Source organism: Ictidomys tridecemlineatus, assembly GCF_052094955.1.
Source record: "Ictidomys tridecemlineatus isolate mIctTri1 chromosome 12 unlocalized genomic scaffold, mIctTri1.hap1 SUPER_12_unloc_4, whole genome shotgun sequence".
Taxonomy (NCBI): domain Eukaryota; kingdom Metazoa; phylum Chordata; class Mammalia; order Rodentia; family Sciuridae; genus Ictidomys; species Ictidomys tridecemlineatus.
Window position 1 is genome coordinate 302,038 of NW_027520962.1, and position 14,595 is coordinate 316,632.

Consider the following 14,595-nt stretch of genomic DNA (forward strand, 5'->3'; position numbering starts at 1 on the left):
CCCCTTCCAATAAAAGAAACTGTGGCATTGTATGGTGTATGACCTCCTTCCCAGGCTCACCAAGGAACCTGGTGGCCTCTCCTGCAGCCACCTCTAATCACAGGCAGTATTCATCAGCCTTGACACATCTGGCCCAGGGAGGAGGAAGCTCTCACAGGGAGAGTGACAGCTGCTTAAAGATTCCCACCCAGCACTAGGATGGCCTCCTGCACACATTCACCGGAACCCACCCAGGTCTGTGAAATCAAGGGAAGGCTCAGAATCAAAGGCACCTGAGCATGCACCAAGAGGGGCTGTCACCTCTGCGGGGCCCAAGGGACAGGCAGATCTTCTTTACCTTGCACCTCCACACACTCTGCCTGGTTGAAGGCACTGTGCCTCCCGATGACCTTCACCAGAGACTGGGCCTTCACACAGTATGTGGCTCCTGGGTCCATGGTTTCCAGGTGCACAGGAACAACGCCCCTACTCCTCACCACTTTGTTCTGTTCCTTTGGGAGAATAGAAAACACAGTTATTCTCTGAGGGTAGCAGGACTGGAAAGGTTGAGGAGAGCCAGGAAGGGAACACTGCAGAAATTTCCTATCTGGGGTACATACAGAATGTTCCCTGTTACTCACGCATGTTTGCACTCACTTGCTCGTTTATCCACTCACGTTTATTAGGCACCTAATAAGTATCAGGCACTGTTCCAGGAACAGGGACAGAGCATATAACGAAGGAGGCAAAGTCTTTGCTGTTGTAGAGCTTTCGTGGGGAAGACCAACAATATATACATACATGTCAGGTGGCCATAAAAGCTGTGCAGAGAAAAGGCAAGGGGCTAGAGAGTGACAGGGAGGCACTAGTTTAGACAATGTGGTTAGCAGAAACCTTTCTGAAAGGATGATATTTGAGCAGAGACTGGAAATTTGGAAATCTGACTGGGCAAGGATTTGGCATGGTCACTACTGCCACAGAGATCAGTGCATAAAATCAGAGAGCTGGTGGGCCATGCCTCCCCACTTGCCCATCCATCCCTCTGTCTATGCACTCCGCTGTCCACCTTTCCACATCCACCGCCTGCCCCGGGCCTGTGCTCTGCATCTGAGCCTGCAGAGGCTTGTGTAGGCTGAGCCTAGGTGACTCAGGGCACATACTTCTCTTTCAGCACTGGCCCTGCCAGTTACAAGGGTGGGGAGCCACTCTGTCCCAAAGAATCAGGGAGCTGTGTGCTGCCTCCTGCCAGGTGCTGACCCTGTCCCCAGCACCACTCCACCTGTCTGGTTGGCAATGCCATGTCCTATCAGTTGGCTCTGACCTCATGGGGATAAGGGCTGGTATTATTGCCTGCCCTACCTGCCCCCACCCACCTTCCAGGGGACACTTCCCAACCTAAAGCCCCTATTGAGTGTGTGGCAGGGCATATACACTGCCCTCAGACACCACTAAGTGATCTGGGATACCTCTGGTGTGAGAAGGGTCCTATCAGAGACCAACTAGCTCCCTGCAACCACTAAGCTTGGCCCGATGAGCATGAACAATGGGATTCCTCTCCAAAGACTTTGGTCTTGGGAAACTAAATACCTAGATCTGGAAGTAGGGATAAAGGGGAGAGGATACTGTGAGAGGCCTCAGGCTCAGAGGCCTTGAGTGGCTGGGAAGGCACCATCATAGGCATATGTTGGAAGGTGTGATGAAGGGCAGGGCCTGGGAGTAAGCTGGGCAGGGAGCCACAGGAAGAGGACTCAGCGGAAGGAAGCAAGGCCACCACAGGTAGGGGTCCCTGGAGAAAGGAGACTCTGCCACCTCTCCTCAGGGATTCTGTGAGAGCCCATATTAATACTCTGAGAAAGCCCATTACTTCCTGGTGCTGATGGGAGCGGGCCTCTAGGCCCTGTCTCCCTCTCAGCTTGGACAGGGGCTCCATGGATTTGAGTGTCCCCTCACTTTCCATTGGTGCCCCACTCCTTCTGCTGCTGCTGTTTTGTGAGGGCTGGACTCTACTCACCTGGACTACAGCAGCCTTCCCACGGGGAGGGGCAGCTCCCTCCCGGGCTTTCTGCATGGCCTACCTGCTCCTAATTAAATGGGCTTATTCATAAGCCAGCTCCTGGCTGGCTGCCCCCTTCTGTTCCCTGCCAAGATCCACACCCTCAAGAGGCTTGTACCAGCCTCGTAGGCTCTTGAAATCATCCAGTTGATCTGGAACACCCTGGCCTGCTTCCCTTAACTGGCTGAGGAGATCAGCTGATGAGAGAGGGGAAAAGTCCATTCAAAAGATGTTCCAGGTCAATCTAGCTTAGTTTGGGGCATGAGACTGTCCCCCAAACTTCAGCAGATCTGCCTGAAAATGTTCTCAACCAAGACCAAAGTGGACTTGGCATTTTTATTTTTTAAAGAGGCCCAAGGAATGGTCAGCATCTAGTCATTTCTCCCTCCACAGGCTTCACCCAGAGCTGCTCATTCTCAGGCTGCCCAGACAGTGAGCACTGCAGGACCTGGCTCTCCTCACCCACCCTCAGAGAGCTATGCCATCTCCCCGCAAAGCCCGACTCACCTTGGCACCAGGCTCCCTCCTCCAGTAGGCCACGAGGAACTCAAACTGTGGCCCCAGGTCTTCCAGTTCAATAACCAGATGGAAGCCATCCTTGGACACCTCCATCCTGGGTGGGGTAAGGATGGCTGTTGGCAAGACAAGGGCAGAATCAAAGCCAGTCCCAGGCAGGACCACTTTTTTAATGATGAATGAATGAAACCCAAATGGCAAAGATTTACTATGATTCTGTTTTTTTTTTTTTTTTGGCCTCTTAACTTCGATAAAGTCTTCTATTCTTTTCCAGAAATATATATACTCAAGAAAAGAGGAAAAGGGATTACATACTCAAGTAGACATTATTACTTTCCCTTCTAAAATTGTGTGCTCCAGGTTCCACTAACCTAATATTTTAGTAGACATTGCTCTTCACCTTGGCTCATCTAATGAGCAGATGCCGTTTCTTAATGCTTGCCAAACACCTGCCTGAACTTGGATCTATGTGGAGCATAGCTGGGCCCCATCTTTTCCCCTTAGGAATGAACATACCTAGCAGGGCATGTGCACCCCTATAGTTCTCATAGACAGTGGCATGTACAGGCATTTGAATACTTTCAGACATCTGCAAACCACCAGAGGCCTGTGGATAGGTTAGCTATTCTGTTCTAGGCCTCATCTCACATCTTGACAGAGGGATATTATTGGCAAGTCAAAGGCTTTTTACAAATTTTAACATTGACTCTAGAAATTACAATTTAAATATAAATATCATCTTTTACATTACTTGGATCCCAAAGAGAGAGGAATCCCCACCACCAGGCCAAGAACAGAAGGGGTCACAGAGGCAGCTCCCACCCCCTCGCTACTGATGATGAATCCATATGTGCCTTGCAGATCCAGGTCCTCTGACCTCCATCTTTATGGAGGATAGATATTATTAGAGAAAATGACCCGAAGTTCAGAGAAGAATTTTTTGACAGTGTTGGGCCAGAAACCTCTGTCCTAAGCATTCTGCATACTTGTCTCATTTAATCCACCCAGGAAATCTAAGAGGGTAAATATTATTCTGTTTGTATGGAAATGTTAAGGGACTTTCCCAGAATCACAGTTAATGACCAGAATTTGAGCCCATGTCTATGTTTCTAGCTCCCCCATGAGGGGTGTTTATTCTTTGTACCAGGCAATCCCAAGTCCATCTATAATTAAAATAACTAGGAAGAATTTTGAACTCCCAATGACCAGGATGCACACAAATCAGTCAAATCAGACCCTCCAGGAATGGGCCCCAGGAGTGTGGTTCTCAAGCTCCTCCTCGACTTCAGCATGCAGTTGAGGGTAAGAACCTCTGCTCCCAATAAGGTTAAGGGCAGAAGATCCTCTATAGGGGAGCCTTAAAGAAGGATCTTTCACATTCCTGGGGAAAAGTCAGAGTGGCCTTTTACAAACAGAAAAGGACAGATGGAATGCCTTGAAGAGATCAGAGAGACCACTCAACACCACGGATAATTCAGAATGGAGTTCTAAGAAAAGAATAAGCCACACGCAAGAAGGAGGAAAGAGAACAGAGGACAATAGGGAGAGAGAACAAAGCCGGGCTCCCTCCCAGCCCTAGAAAATAAAACAAAAAAGAAAAGCAGGCAGCAGACCCAGAGGCTTGAGGCTCCCCCCGACGCTGCAGGTGTGGGTGCACCTGCCCTGTGAGGATGGTGGGTGCTGGGAGGACGTCCTGGATTGGCACTGCCCAGGCTTGACAACAGAGCTTTCCTTTTGTAATAGGCTAGATTTGTTAAAGAAGCCTTCAAAGAGCAAATAATGCATTTTTCTAACTATTAAATGTGATGTAAAACTTCTCGATTTCAAACTCTGATAAAAATTAATTTCATAAATGAGCTTCTAGGATCTGGATATAAAATGAATCCCATATTTTCTATTATTAAAGTGAAATTCTAGTTTTTCTTTTCGGTTCTCATGTGAGAACAGGAGAGTACAGCAGGTCCTCTCTTCTTGGTCACTGCTGACACCTCCTGGCGCGTTTGCGGTGGTGCTTTTGTGCACAGTAGCCCTGTGGTCACCCTTACTCCAAGTTCAGGTGGAAGAAAACCACCAGGGCAGCGCCACACCCAGTCCTCTCCCAGGCCTCCCTACCTGTGTGCGTGTGACCATGGTCTATCCAGGGGTGGATGTCTGAGACCTACTGCCCGCTCCACACCTGCTCTCCCTCCACCCTCCACACTCAGCCCACCACCAATCCCGTTGATTCCCGCCTCCTGTATCTCCCCCCACCTGATCTCTACCCAAGATGTAATAGTCATCATTCTTTTGGTTGCACTTATTATGCTCCATGTGTTGTTCTCCCTGCTTTACTTATATTAACCCAGTTTGCTCACATTGATCCCAGGAGGTACAAGAGGAGGAGCCTGAGAGCAAGGTCAAGGTCCCATGTTGTGCAAATGCCAGCACCAGGAGCAATCCTAAGCAAGCTGGATCCAGATTTTGCTTCTTCAAGATGATGCCTATTGTCCTCTGCCTGCCATGCTGTGCCATGGCCCTGCCCCCAGTGGTCCACTTGAGTCCCCTCTGGCTGCTCTCTCCTCCCTTTAACTTACCTTTTCTATTTATTCTTCAGAGAGGAGCCAGAGATCTTTCCAGAACATGAATCTCATCATGTCACCTCCTTCAGTGCCCTTTGCTGTTTTTAGGACAGACGTGCACTGCTTCTCACACTGCCTGCCTTCCAGACACTCCCCGTCAGGATTCCACACTGGCGGCCACCCTGCTCCCCCTGGAGTCCCCTCCCCAGAGGGCCTCTGCCTGCATGTCCCTATGTGAGATGGTCAACTCAGTGAGCTTACCTTACTGCCATCAAACAGACAGAGGCGAACATGTCTGCTGAGCACCTGGATGCTCATTCCTGGGAGAGAAATCATCTTACAGCTCCACAGGGTGAGGATCAAGGAAACACGACTTGGCCTTGACTTAATCTGAAAGAAAAACACAAAAACCTATTAATAGTAGTATAAATCCATTTCCAAAGCATCATTTGTAAAATACAGCTTAAGAAGATATACATAGAATACAAAAAGGAAAACTTTTACATGGATATACATACACAGAGTTTCAATAGTCTGTTCAAAATCAAACCCAGTTATTTCAGGTAAATTTTGCATAAAGTTATATTTGAAATATTTGCATTTTTTTCTTAACTACTTAAAAACTTCAATGAAAGACTACTAGTACTAGCAGGTAAAATATATGACCTGACCCTTGAATCACTGTATTCTAGTCTCCAGGTCCATTCCCATACGATGTGTGGAATTGAAGACAGTTACCCTAGCATGACAACCAAGATACCTGGCATGAATGTCACCCAGCTACCTCCTCTTTGGCTCTTAGATGCTTTGACATAGAATGTCATGTTTGGTCTGACTGTTCAAATCTATTTCACAGATAAAGGTCAGATTGTGAATAAATAAACTGGCATTCTGTATTTTTATTTTTAAAGAACAGCTTCAATTAGCTAAACTTTACATTCTGCTTTATGATCACAAGCCTTTTCATTTAAATAATTTATATTGTTGTAAAAGATAAGATAATATCAATAATCTGTCACCTTTTTATTTAAGTAGTGAGAGCTGGGTTTTTAGTTCCCGGGCACAAGTTCACGGCATTAACTGTGATCTGCTCAGCACTGGTGCACCAAGCAGCCCCTCTGCCCACTTGCAATACAGCACCTCCTACTAAGGCGCCAGTTGATGCTCAGGGTGAGAGGATTAGGGGCACCAAGTTCTGCAGCCCCCTTCCTACCACCCCGGCCACCACTGAGGGGTAAAGTCAAGGTAAATGGGAAGGGAGTGACATACTCTAATGCAGTTTATATCTGTTACAGGCAGATATAAAGTAGAATTAAAGATCAAGAGCATATTCTACTTCAAATACTGGCATAGCAAAAATCTTTTTTTCTTGGTGGTACCCAAAAAGTGTGATCATGAAGTTCTGCCGACTTTTTCATTCCCACTCAATTAAGATCATGTCACTTCCACTCTTCCTGACTGAGCTGGCAGCTTCCCACTGCAAGAGATCTGAGATGAGCAGCTTGCAGAGAGCAAAGTCTGCTTAGCTCTTGGTCTCAGAGGTCTCAGTCCATGGTCGCTTGACTCCACTGTTTTGGGGCCAGTGGCAAGGCAGGGAATCAGAGCGGGGAGCACATGGTGGCGTGATGTGTCACCTCGCAGCAGCCAGGAAGCAGATGGGAGAGAGGCAGGGGCTGGGGTCCCACAATCCCTTCATGGGTGTGGCTCAGCCATGTAACTTCCCCTCACTAGGACCCAGCTCCAGGTCCTACCACTTCCCAATAGCCCCCAGGCTGGCAGCAAGCCTTGACCCATGGGCCGTGGGGCACCTATCCAAAGCACAGTGCTGGCCACAGTATGACTGCGTTCTCATACTCTGCCAGGCACTGCCAAAGCCTTCATAAATTCTCACAACTGCTCGATGTTAGGACGACTGTCATCCCTGTTCCCAGATGAAGACACTGAGGTAAAGCATGATGAACAGGGAGACGCAGTATTACATCCTTTGTGGCGTTGGGAGGAGGGCACAACCGCTAAGAGAAACCAGAGTCAGGGGACCAAGTCTAGGTGCTGCCTTGACTATGTAAACATCACTGCTTTAAAGCCATATGTCACTCATGTGCTGGCCCCAGGACAACGGCAGCCAGGCTGCAGCTTCTCTGCTGTGGCTGTACTCACAGTGCCTGTCTTCGCGTCCCACATCAGATCTCTGAAGGACAGCTGTGATGCCGTGAGCTCAGGTTGCAGAAAGTAACTTGCTCGAAACTGATTCCCTGAAAAAACAGCTTTCCTTTATTTTCTTATAAAAAGAAGAATGAAATTCAAAACCAAAAGTCTAAGATATTATGCTACAAATTTAGGAACAGATATTTCCAAAATGCCAAGGGGCTTACTAGCAACTTGCTTTCCAAGACAGATGAACCAAGATAGGATCATGCTCAAAATTTTAAGATAAAAACTGATAAAAGACTACTTTAAGATAGTTTTAAGGAAGATCTTAAAGAGTTTAGACCAACAACATGCTTCACAGTGAAGATGATTTATTCAAATATTTCTATAAAATGCAGAAATCTGTAACATTTTTTATATATTTTAGAAAAAATACATAACCATTAGTTTGGATTCTTTTTAAAATTTTTTTAGTTGTTGATGTAACTTTATTTTTATTTATTTATATGTGGGGCTGAGGATGGAACCTGGTACCTCACACATGCTACGCAAGTGCTCTGCCATTGAGCCCAGCCCCAGTCCCAGCCCTGCTTCTTTCTTCACATATATGTTTTTAGTTATAGAGGCACAAAATACCTTTATTTTATTTATATACTCTTCCGTGGTGCTGAGGATGGACCCAGTGCCTCACATGTGCTAGGCAAGCGCTCTACACTGAGCCCGGCCCCAGAACCTAGTTTTACTTCTTAACACAAAAGTACAGGAATCCATCCACAAAATGCACGAGGATCTTTTCAGCACTGAAGCCAGCGAGGGGGTAGGTCTCATATTTGGGAACTTATAGTGGCACTTCTGCTATCAAGACCACCCAATGCAAGTGAACTCCCCCTCCACTCTGCCAAAAGGTCCTGCGCAGCACTGGAAATGGGTATGACCTGTCAGGAATGGAGCAGCCTACCTGTCCCCACTTCTATCCTGCTTTGGTGAAGAATTTTCTACCAAAAGTCTTTGATGTGTTCCAATATAAATAAAGCAAGCGCGGGCTCCATTCTTTGTTAGGAGCTAGACCCATCTGGTCAGCTTTGCCCTTTGATGCCCCTGCTCTGAAACTGCTTTCCTGTGTTCTGAGGTCATCTCGTGGTACTTTTTTTAAGTATTAATTCCCAGCCAGCCCATCCCTCTGGAGGGAAGCCATTCCCTTGCCCACGCAGGCTATGGGAGATACCTAAGAATTTTTATACTTCTCTTCGATACTTTATCATGAAGAACATTTATTATAAAATCACTTTTTTGTTTAAGAAATCATTTGAGGGCTGGGGATGTGGCTCAAGTGGTAGCGCGCTCGCCTGGCATGCGTGCGGCCCGGGTTCGATCCTCAGCACCACATACCAACAAAGATGTTGTGTCCGCCGAGAACTAAAAAAAATAAAATATAAAAATTCTCTCTCTCTCTCCTCTCTCACTCTCTCTTAAAAAAAAAAAAAAAAAGAAAAAAAGAAATCATTTGAGTCCCTGCCCTGTGCCATGGGCTGTGCTAGGAGCTGGAAATGGAGCCAGAGAATCCTTGTTGACCACAGCTGAGTGAGGGAAACAGAGAAGTAGGCACATGAGACTAGTGTATGTGCTCACAGGGTGGGAGGGAAGCCGCGCTGCCAGAGCGGGCATCGCTGCCAAGGTGGAAGGGACCCTGAGACTACAGGATGGGAAGGGGCAGGAAGAACCTTCCCAGCAGAAGTAACCTTGAAGCAGCCCTTCCACCCGCAGTTAATGGCTCAGGCACCCAGGAGCCAGCCTGCCCCTCATGACTCCCCTTCAAAATGAGCTTCTAGACAAAAGTTGCCAAGTAGCGGGAAATCCAGGGTGAACAGGAATCAGAAAGCCCACTGAAGACTCTCCAGGAGAGCCCTTGCTGTGAAGAGGAGCAGAGGAAGGGAGGCTTCCTCGCTGGGACGGGATGGGCTGGTGGCACTGTGCTGGGACGGAATGGGCTGGTGGCACTGTGCTGAGACGGGATGGGCTGGTGGCACTGTGCTGGGACGGGATGGGCTGGTGGCATTGTGGTGCGCTGCTCCCAGGGGTGGCAGGGGAAGGCAGGACACGCAGGCTAAAGAGCAGGAAAGGGCTGGCAATTAAAGAGAATAGGGAAGGGCTGGAGTCCACAACACATGTAAACAGATGGTCCTCTCATAGAACTGGAGTCCTTGCTTATGGTCACAAGAGGGACAAGGAAAGGACGTGCTCCAAAGAGAAGTGAGACTCGGCATCTTCCTCAACTTGTTTTAGCTACCAGAGAAAAATTAGCCTCCAAGCATGGCTGCAGAGGCCGAGCGCCACCGTACCTTCCTCCAACAGCTGGGAGAGTGTGGAAGGCCTGAAGCCTGCGGGGATAGCCCCCATGCTGGTTAACACATCCACGGTGTTCATCTGCCGAGGAGAGGACAAACAAAAGAGGTCTGCTCGCTTCCATCCATGCTTCCTCACCTCCCCACTGTGTCCCTTCAGCACCACAGCAAGCCCAACCCAACGGGAAAACACCACGTGCACATGTCGAGAAAGTGCTGCAACGTGACCCAATTCCTGAGAGGACATGGCCATCACTGGATCTGCACTCTCACAAGGATGTGGGGCCCACATAGTGCTGGGCGCAGAGCTTTGTGTTTCTAGATCACTGCTTCAAGTACATTCTGACTGTAATGCTCCTGCTCCAGCCCCACCCCAACTGCACTGCCTTTCAGCAGATGATACCACTAGCATCTCCTTGGGAGTTAGAAGAGCAGTAGAAGGTCAGGAAGATGCTAACTGAACCATTCATGGTGATGACTCACGGGGTGGAGAATTTTCATTTTGTCATGTCATTTTTTTTAAATGACAGGATTACAGATAGTGTCTTACCTTTCTGGGTTTTTCAGACTTTTCAAATAATAACTAAAATCTAATGCCAGCCTTTGCCAAATTGATAAATAATCTGAATAGGATCAATGAGAAAGATTTCGAGCTCTGAAATCACACCATGAATGAAATGATCTACTCTTTTTGTACAGAAGCCCTAATGAGAAATGCTGGTTGCAGCTCAGGCTTGCTAAGGCAGAAAGAGAAGCCTTCTGCCCTGCACCTTCCACACCTGAGCCTGGGTAGATCTAGGCAGTCTCGAAGAGTCTCCATCCTGGTTTGAATCTGAACTCAACCAGAACTAAAGGTAATAGAACACTTAAGACATCCCAAATGTCTTCATTGCCAAAAATATTATAAGACATCAAATATAAAGTATTATTAATAAGACAGCAGATACCAACCTCTGAGATAGCTTTTTGAACAGCGCTGCGGCGAGTATTAGTTCTGGGGAAATGAAAGAGCAGGTAAGTGCAGGCGCAGCCTCTGCCTCTCACCACACGAATCAGAGAACAAGTACAAACACTCAGTAGATTCTGAAGACCAAACAATCTCTAGGCGAGGCCAAGCTAGAACTAAATGCACTAAAAATAATTGCAAAACTAAAGTAGCCATGACCTTTAGGTCAACAATAATATGAAAAGCTCTCTAGGTATAAGTTGACTCCATTTCAAGAAAATCTTGCAATATTTTAATAGTAAAAATAAATAAAAATTTGGCAGAAGCTGCTCGCTCTCCCGCGCTCTGTACCTCTGATTAGCTTCGGATTCACCCTCCGTCCCCCCGGTGTCCTCCTCACTGCCCTCTTCACTTGTCACCTGCTCCTCTTCTTTATCACAGGGCTGGAAAAGTGTTGAAACAGGAAGTGCTTTCCAACTAACACAAAAATCAACCAATAAAAATGCTACGACTTTCAGAAACTTTCAGGCACAGAGGGGAATTTATATGTGACAGGGAAAAAAATTTCAACCCATGACTGATAACTTCACTATGTGAAACAATGACAAAGACTAAAGTAAACAGCAAATTCACCAAAATAAATCCCAGGTAGAATTTATTCAAATGAAAAAAATTAAAAGAATTACCTTTGATAGGAGAAAATAAAGGTGGGGTAAAGCCCTTTGCAGTTACGATACCAAAATTTAAATAATCATAAATGGAAATGCTAGCAGATTTCACTAATAAAAAATACACGCAGCTGAAGGTCAATAAAGAAACCATTAACACCAAGTTCTAAGGGTTGATTTCATAAAAAGCTCTTATAAATCAAGAAAAAGATTTTTTTAAAAAATTCATTTGAAAAATGGTCAAAGAAACTGAACTGGTTATCCACAAAGAAGAAACGCAAATGGTCGTAAATCATATGAAAGGATGCTCAGCCTCATTCGGAGTATCACAAGTACAAATAAAAACTATGAGGCTGTTTTGTTGATCACATTGGCAAAGGCTAAGAAAGACTGGTACTGGCCAGCCTCGGCAGATGCACGGGGAAATAAGCCCTCTTGACATTGGAGGCCATAATTTTGCCAAGAAAAAATTGGCAAAATAAATCAAGATATAAAGGTGTAAACCCTTTGAAGCACTGACAAGCATGTAGGATTTCACCCAAGAGCAACAACCAAGAGTCTACAAAGAGGTACATGCAGACTGATCCAAACAGGCTGCAGGTGGCCACCCTCCACCTCTTCCTCTCTAGCAGAACTGCTGACTCATGGAGCCTGCTGAGACTCCATCTGGCCAGCCAGCCTCCCTTGCAGCTAGGTGTGGCCTGGGGACTAAATATGCTGGTCCTGGAGACGTGGCTGAAGTTTTCTAACTTCCAGAAAACTTTTTACCTCCTTAGATAGCAGCTCATATTTCTTGATTCTTTCCTCTTTTCCCTTTTGCTGCTCAGAATCATTAAAGGATTTGGCCACTGACTTAACTAAAGAGGTAACCCAGGAAGAGCTGCCTCACTTGGAGCTATGGAGTTCCAGGTGGGGCCTGAACCAGCACCAGAAAGCCATCTCCACACTCCTTCCATGCGTGGGAGAAGACACAGCTACCTCAGGTGAGCTGCTTTGGGGAGACTTTTTGGTAATTCATAGAAGCTAATTTTAGGTTCTTTGTGGCATAATTGACGGTGATTATAGGTTGCAAACACCCTGAATAAATGTCACCACGAGCTGAAATGCTTGCTGCCTTCCAAAGGACGACCTAGACCTGTCCTGCGTGGTGCATAGCCCTTCGCCACCCGTGGCTACTGAGCTCTTCACATTAGCACAGGTTGAGATGTGCTGTCCACGTAAACACACACTGGATTTTGAACCTAATATAAAACAAGTAACTCAATGTCCAAATATAGATCATGTGTTGAAACGATATTTTTGATATATTAGACAATATAAAATATTAAAAATAATTCCCCCTATTTGTTTACTTCTTAATGAGTGTAATGAAAATATATATTTGTGTCTTTTGCTGGCAAAGAATTCCTAAAACTCTTGGAATTTCCTGAATTCTTATCCATAAGAAGTTTTCTTATTCCTAAGAAGTTCAACCATTCTAGTGTGCAGGCTAGTGAGGTGCCTCTAGAGGACCCCTAGAAAGCTTCAGGAAGGGATTAGAGGTTGGAACCTTCAGCTCTTCCTTCCAAACTTTAGGGAGGATGGAGGAGCTAGAGACTAAATTCATCACCAATGGTCAGTGATTTAGTTAATGAGAATAAACAAAATTCCATAGAAACCCCAGGGAGGCTGGGGCTTGGGTATCTTGCAGGTGGGTGAATACACAAAGGCTTTGGGGAACAGCATGCTTAGCTCCTGCATGCCCCACCTCAACATCTTGCCCTGTGCGTCCTCTTCACTGGTGTTCCTGAGTTGCATCCTTTATAATAAACTGGTACATCCAAGTATAGTTGTCCCGCAGTATCCTCAGGGGATTGGTCCCAGGAATCCCCATGGATACTAAACCTAAGGATGCTCTAGTCACTTATATAAAATGATACAGTATTTGCATATGACCTGTACACATCTTCCCACATACCTTATATCATATACAAAATACCTATGATCTCTAACACAATGTAAATGCCAAATAAATGATTATTATATTGTATAGTTTATTATAAAATAATGACAAGAAAAAGAAATGTACATGTTCAATATAGATGCAACTGTTTTAAGATATTTTTGCTCTGTATCCTCAGATACAGAGGACAGACAGGAAAGTGTTCTCCCAAATTCTGTGAGTCACCCTAGGGAATCATCAGACCCCTGCAGAAGGAGAGGAGACTTCTGAATTTTTGGCCAATCAGTCAGAAGTACAAGTGGCTGCTGGGACATGTGACTGGCATCTGAACAGAGGGCAGTCTAGTAGGACTGTGCCCTTACTGTGTGACACCTGTGCTAAATCCAGGAGTTAAGGCCAGAATCCAACTGAGTTGCTGGACACTGGCTGGTGCTACGGAGCTGATATGGAAAATGACACCCGTGGTGTCAGAGAATAACCCCGCCCCCCCGTCAGGAACTCAGTGTGGTCACTGGAAGACTTGGAATCCCGTGTGTGGGTTTTCTTATTTCCATCCGACAGAGCTCATCCAGACAGGTGTCTGCACCACGCAGCATGTGCTGTGACTCAGGACAAAGCAGGCATGGACAGTATGCTGATATCTTGGTAAGGGGGTCATGTATTTGTGGAAGTAAACACCAAGTGGACAGTGGCCATGTTTTATGATAATAAATGCCCCTTAGTTGTTATAAAACCACCAGCTCACACAGCCACCTCCTGCTGAGAATGCTCCGGGGCTCACTTTCACCCAAGCTCTTCACAGGCCCCCAGGACCTCAATACGCAATGTCCTCCCCACGCCCTGTCTCTGTAAAACTAAATTTAAATTTCAAGTCATTCTCTAGTCAACTGATCCAAGAATATAGCTTAATGTTTAACTGAAAATGAGATCTATCTGAAGGAGAAAGCATAGACAACAAAGACTCACCTCCAGGTAGGTTCTGGGAATCAGACCTTCGTTTCCTTTGCTGTCCTTAGCTATCCACCAACCAGCAGGCTTCTTCTCAATTACAAGAAGAATTTCTCCTTTCTTAACGCAAAACAAAGTACAAATTTAAAAATGAACCTCACTAGTCATGAGTAGCATTTCATTACTAATGCTTTAAAATATACACTGAAAAAAGGAAATATTTCCTTAATTCAATATTTATCCTAATTTTTATCAAATGCTTCCCTACTGCCATACCCCAATACCTTTGTGACCATAAATGAATCATTCCTTTGGGTTGCTCAACACACATTCAAATTCTACATGCAAATGGGGACCATTTCCACAAGCATTTATGAGGACCCGTACTTATTCTAGCAATTTGATTATTGCAGAAAATATTTTTGAATTTGTAAGTCTCTCTTTGGAAAATTTCTTCCAGGAGTATCATATAAATCCCTGAAGAAAAATGATTCT

The 14,595-nt window shown here is 45.8% G+C and overlaps 1 protein-coding gene across 1 annotated transcript; it reads right to left on the bottom strand.

The window, feature by feature from the left end:
- Positions 1-338: 338 nt before the first annotated feature.
- LOC144372315 (nephrocystin-1-like) lies at positions 339-14,126 on the bottom strand. Its single transcript, XM_078035696.1, has 8 exons — positions 14,119-14,126; positions 10,894-11,019; positions 10,548-10,590; positions 9,594-9,678; positions 7,264-7,358; positions 5,368-5,496; positions 2,540-2,664; positions 339-491 (listed from the first exon to the last, which is right to left on the bottom strand). The coding sequence occupies exons 4-8, from the start codon at positions 9,676-9,678 to the stop codon at positions 473-475; spliced, it is 453 nt and encodes a 150-aa protein (XP_077891822.1). The 5' UTR covers positions 10,548-10,590; positions 10,894-11,019; positions 14,119-14,126; the 3' UTR covers positions 339-472.
- Positions 14,127-14,595: the final 469 nt, after the last annotated feature.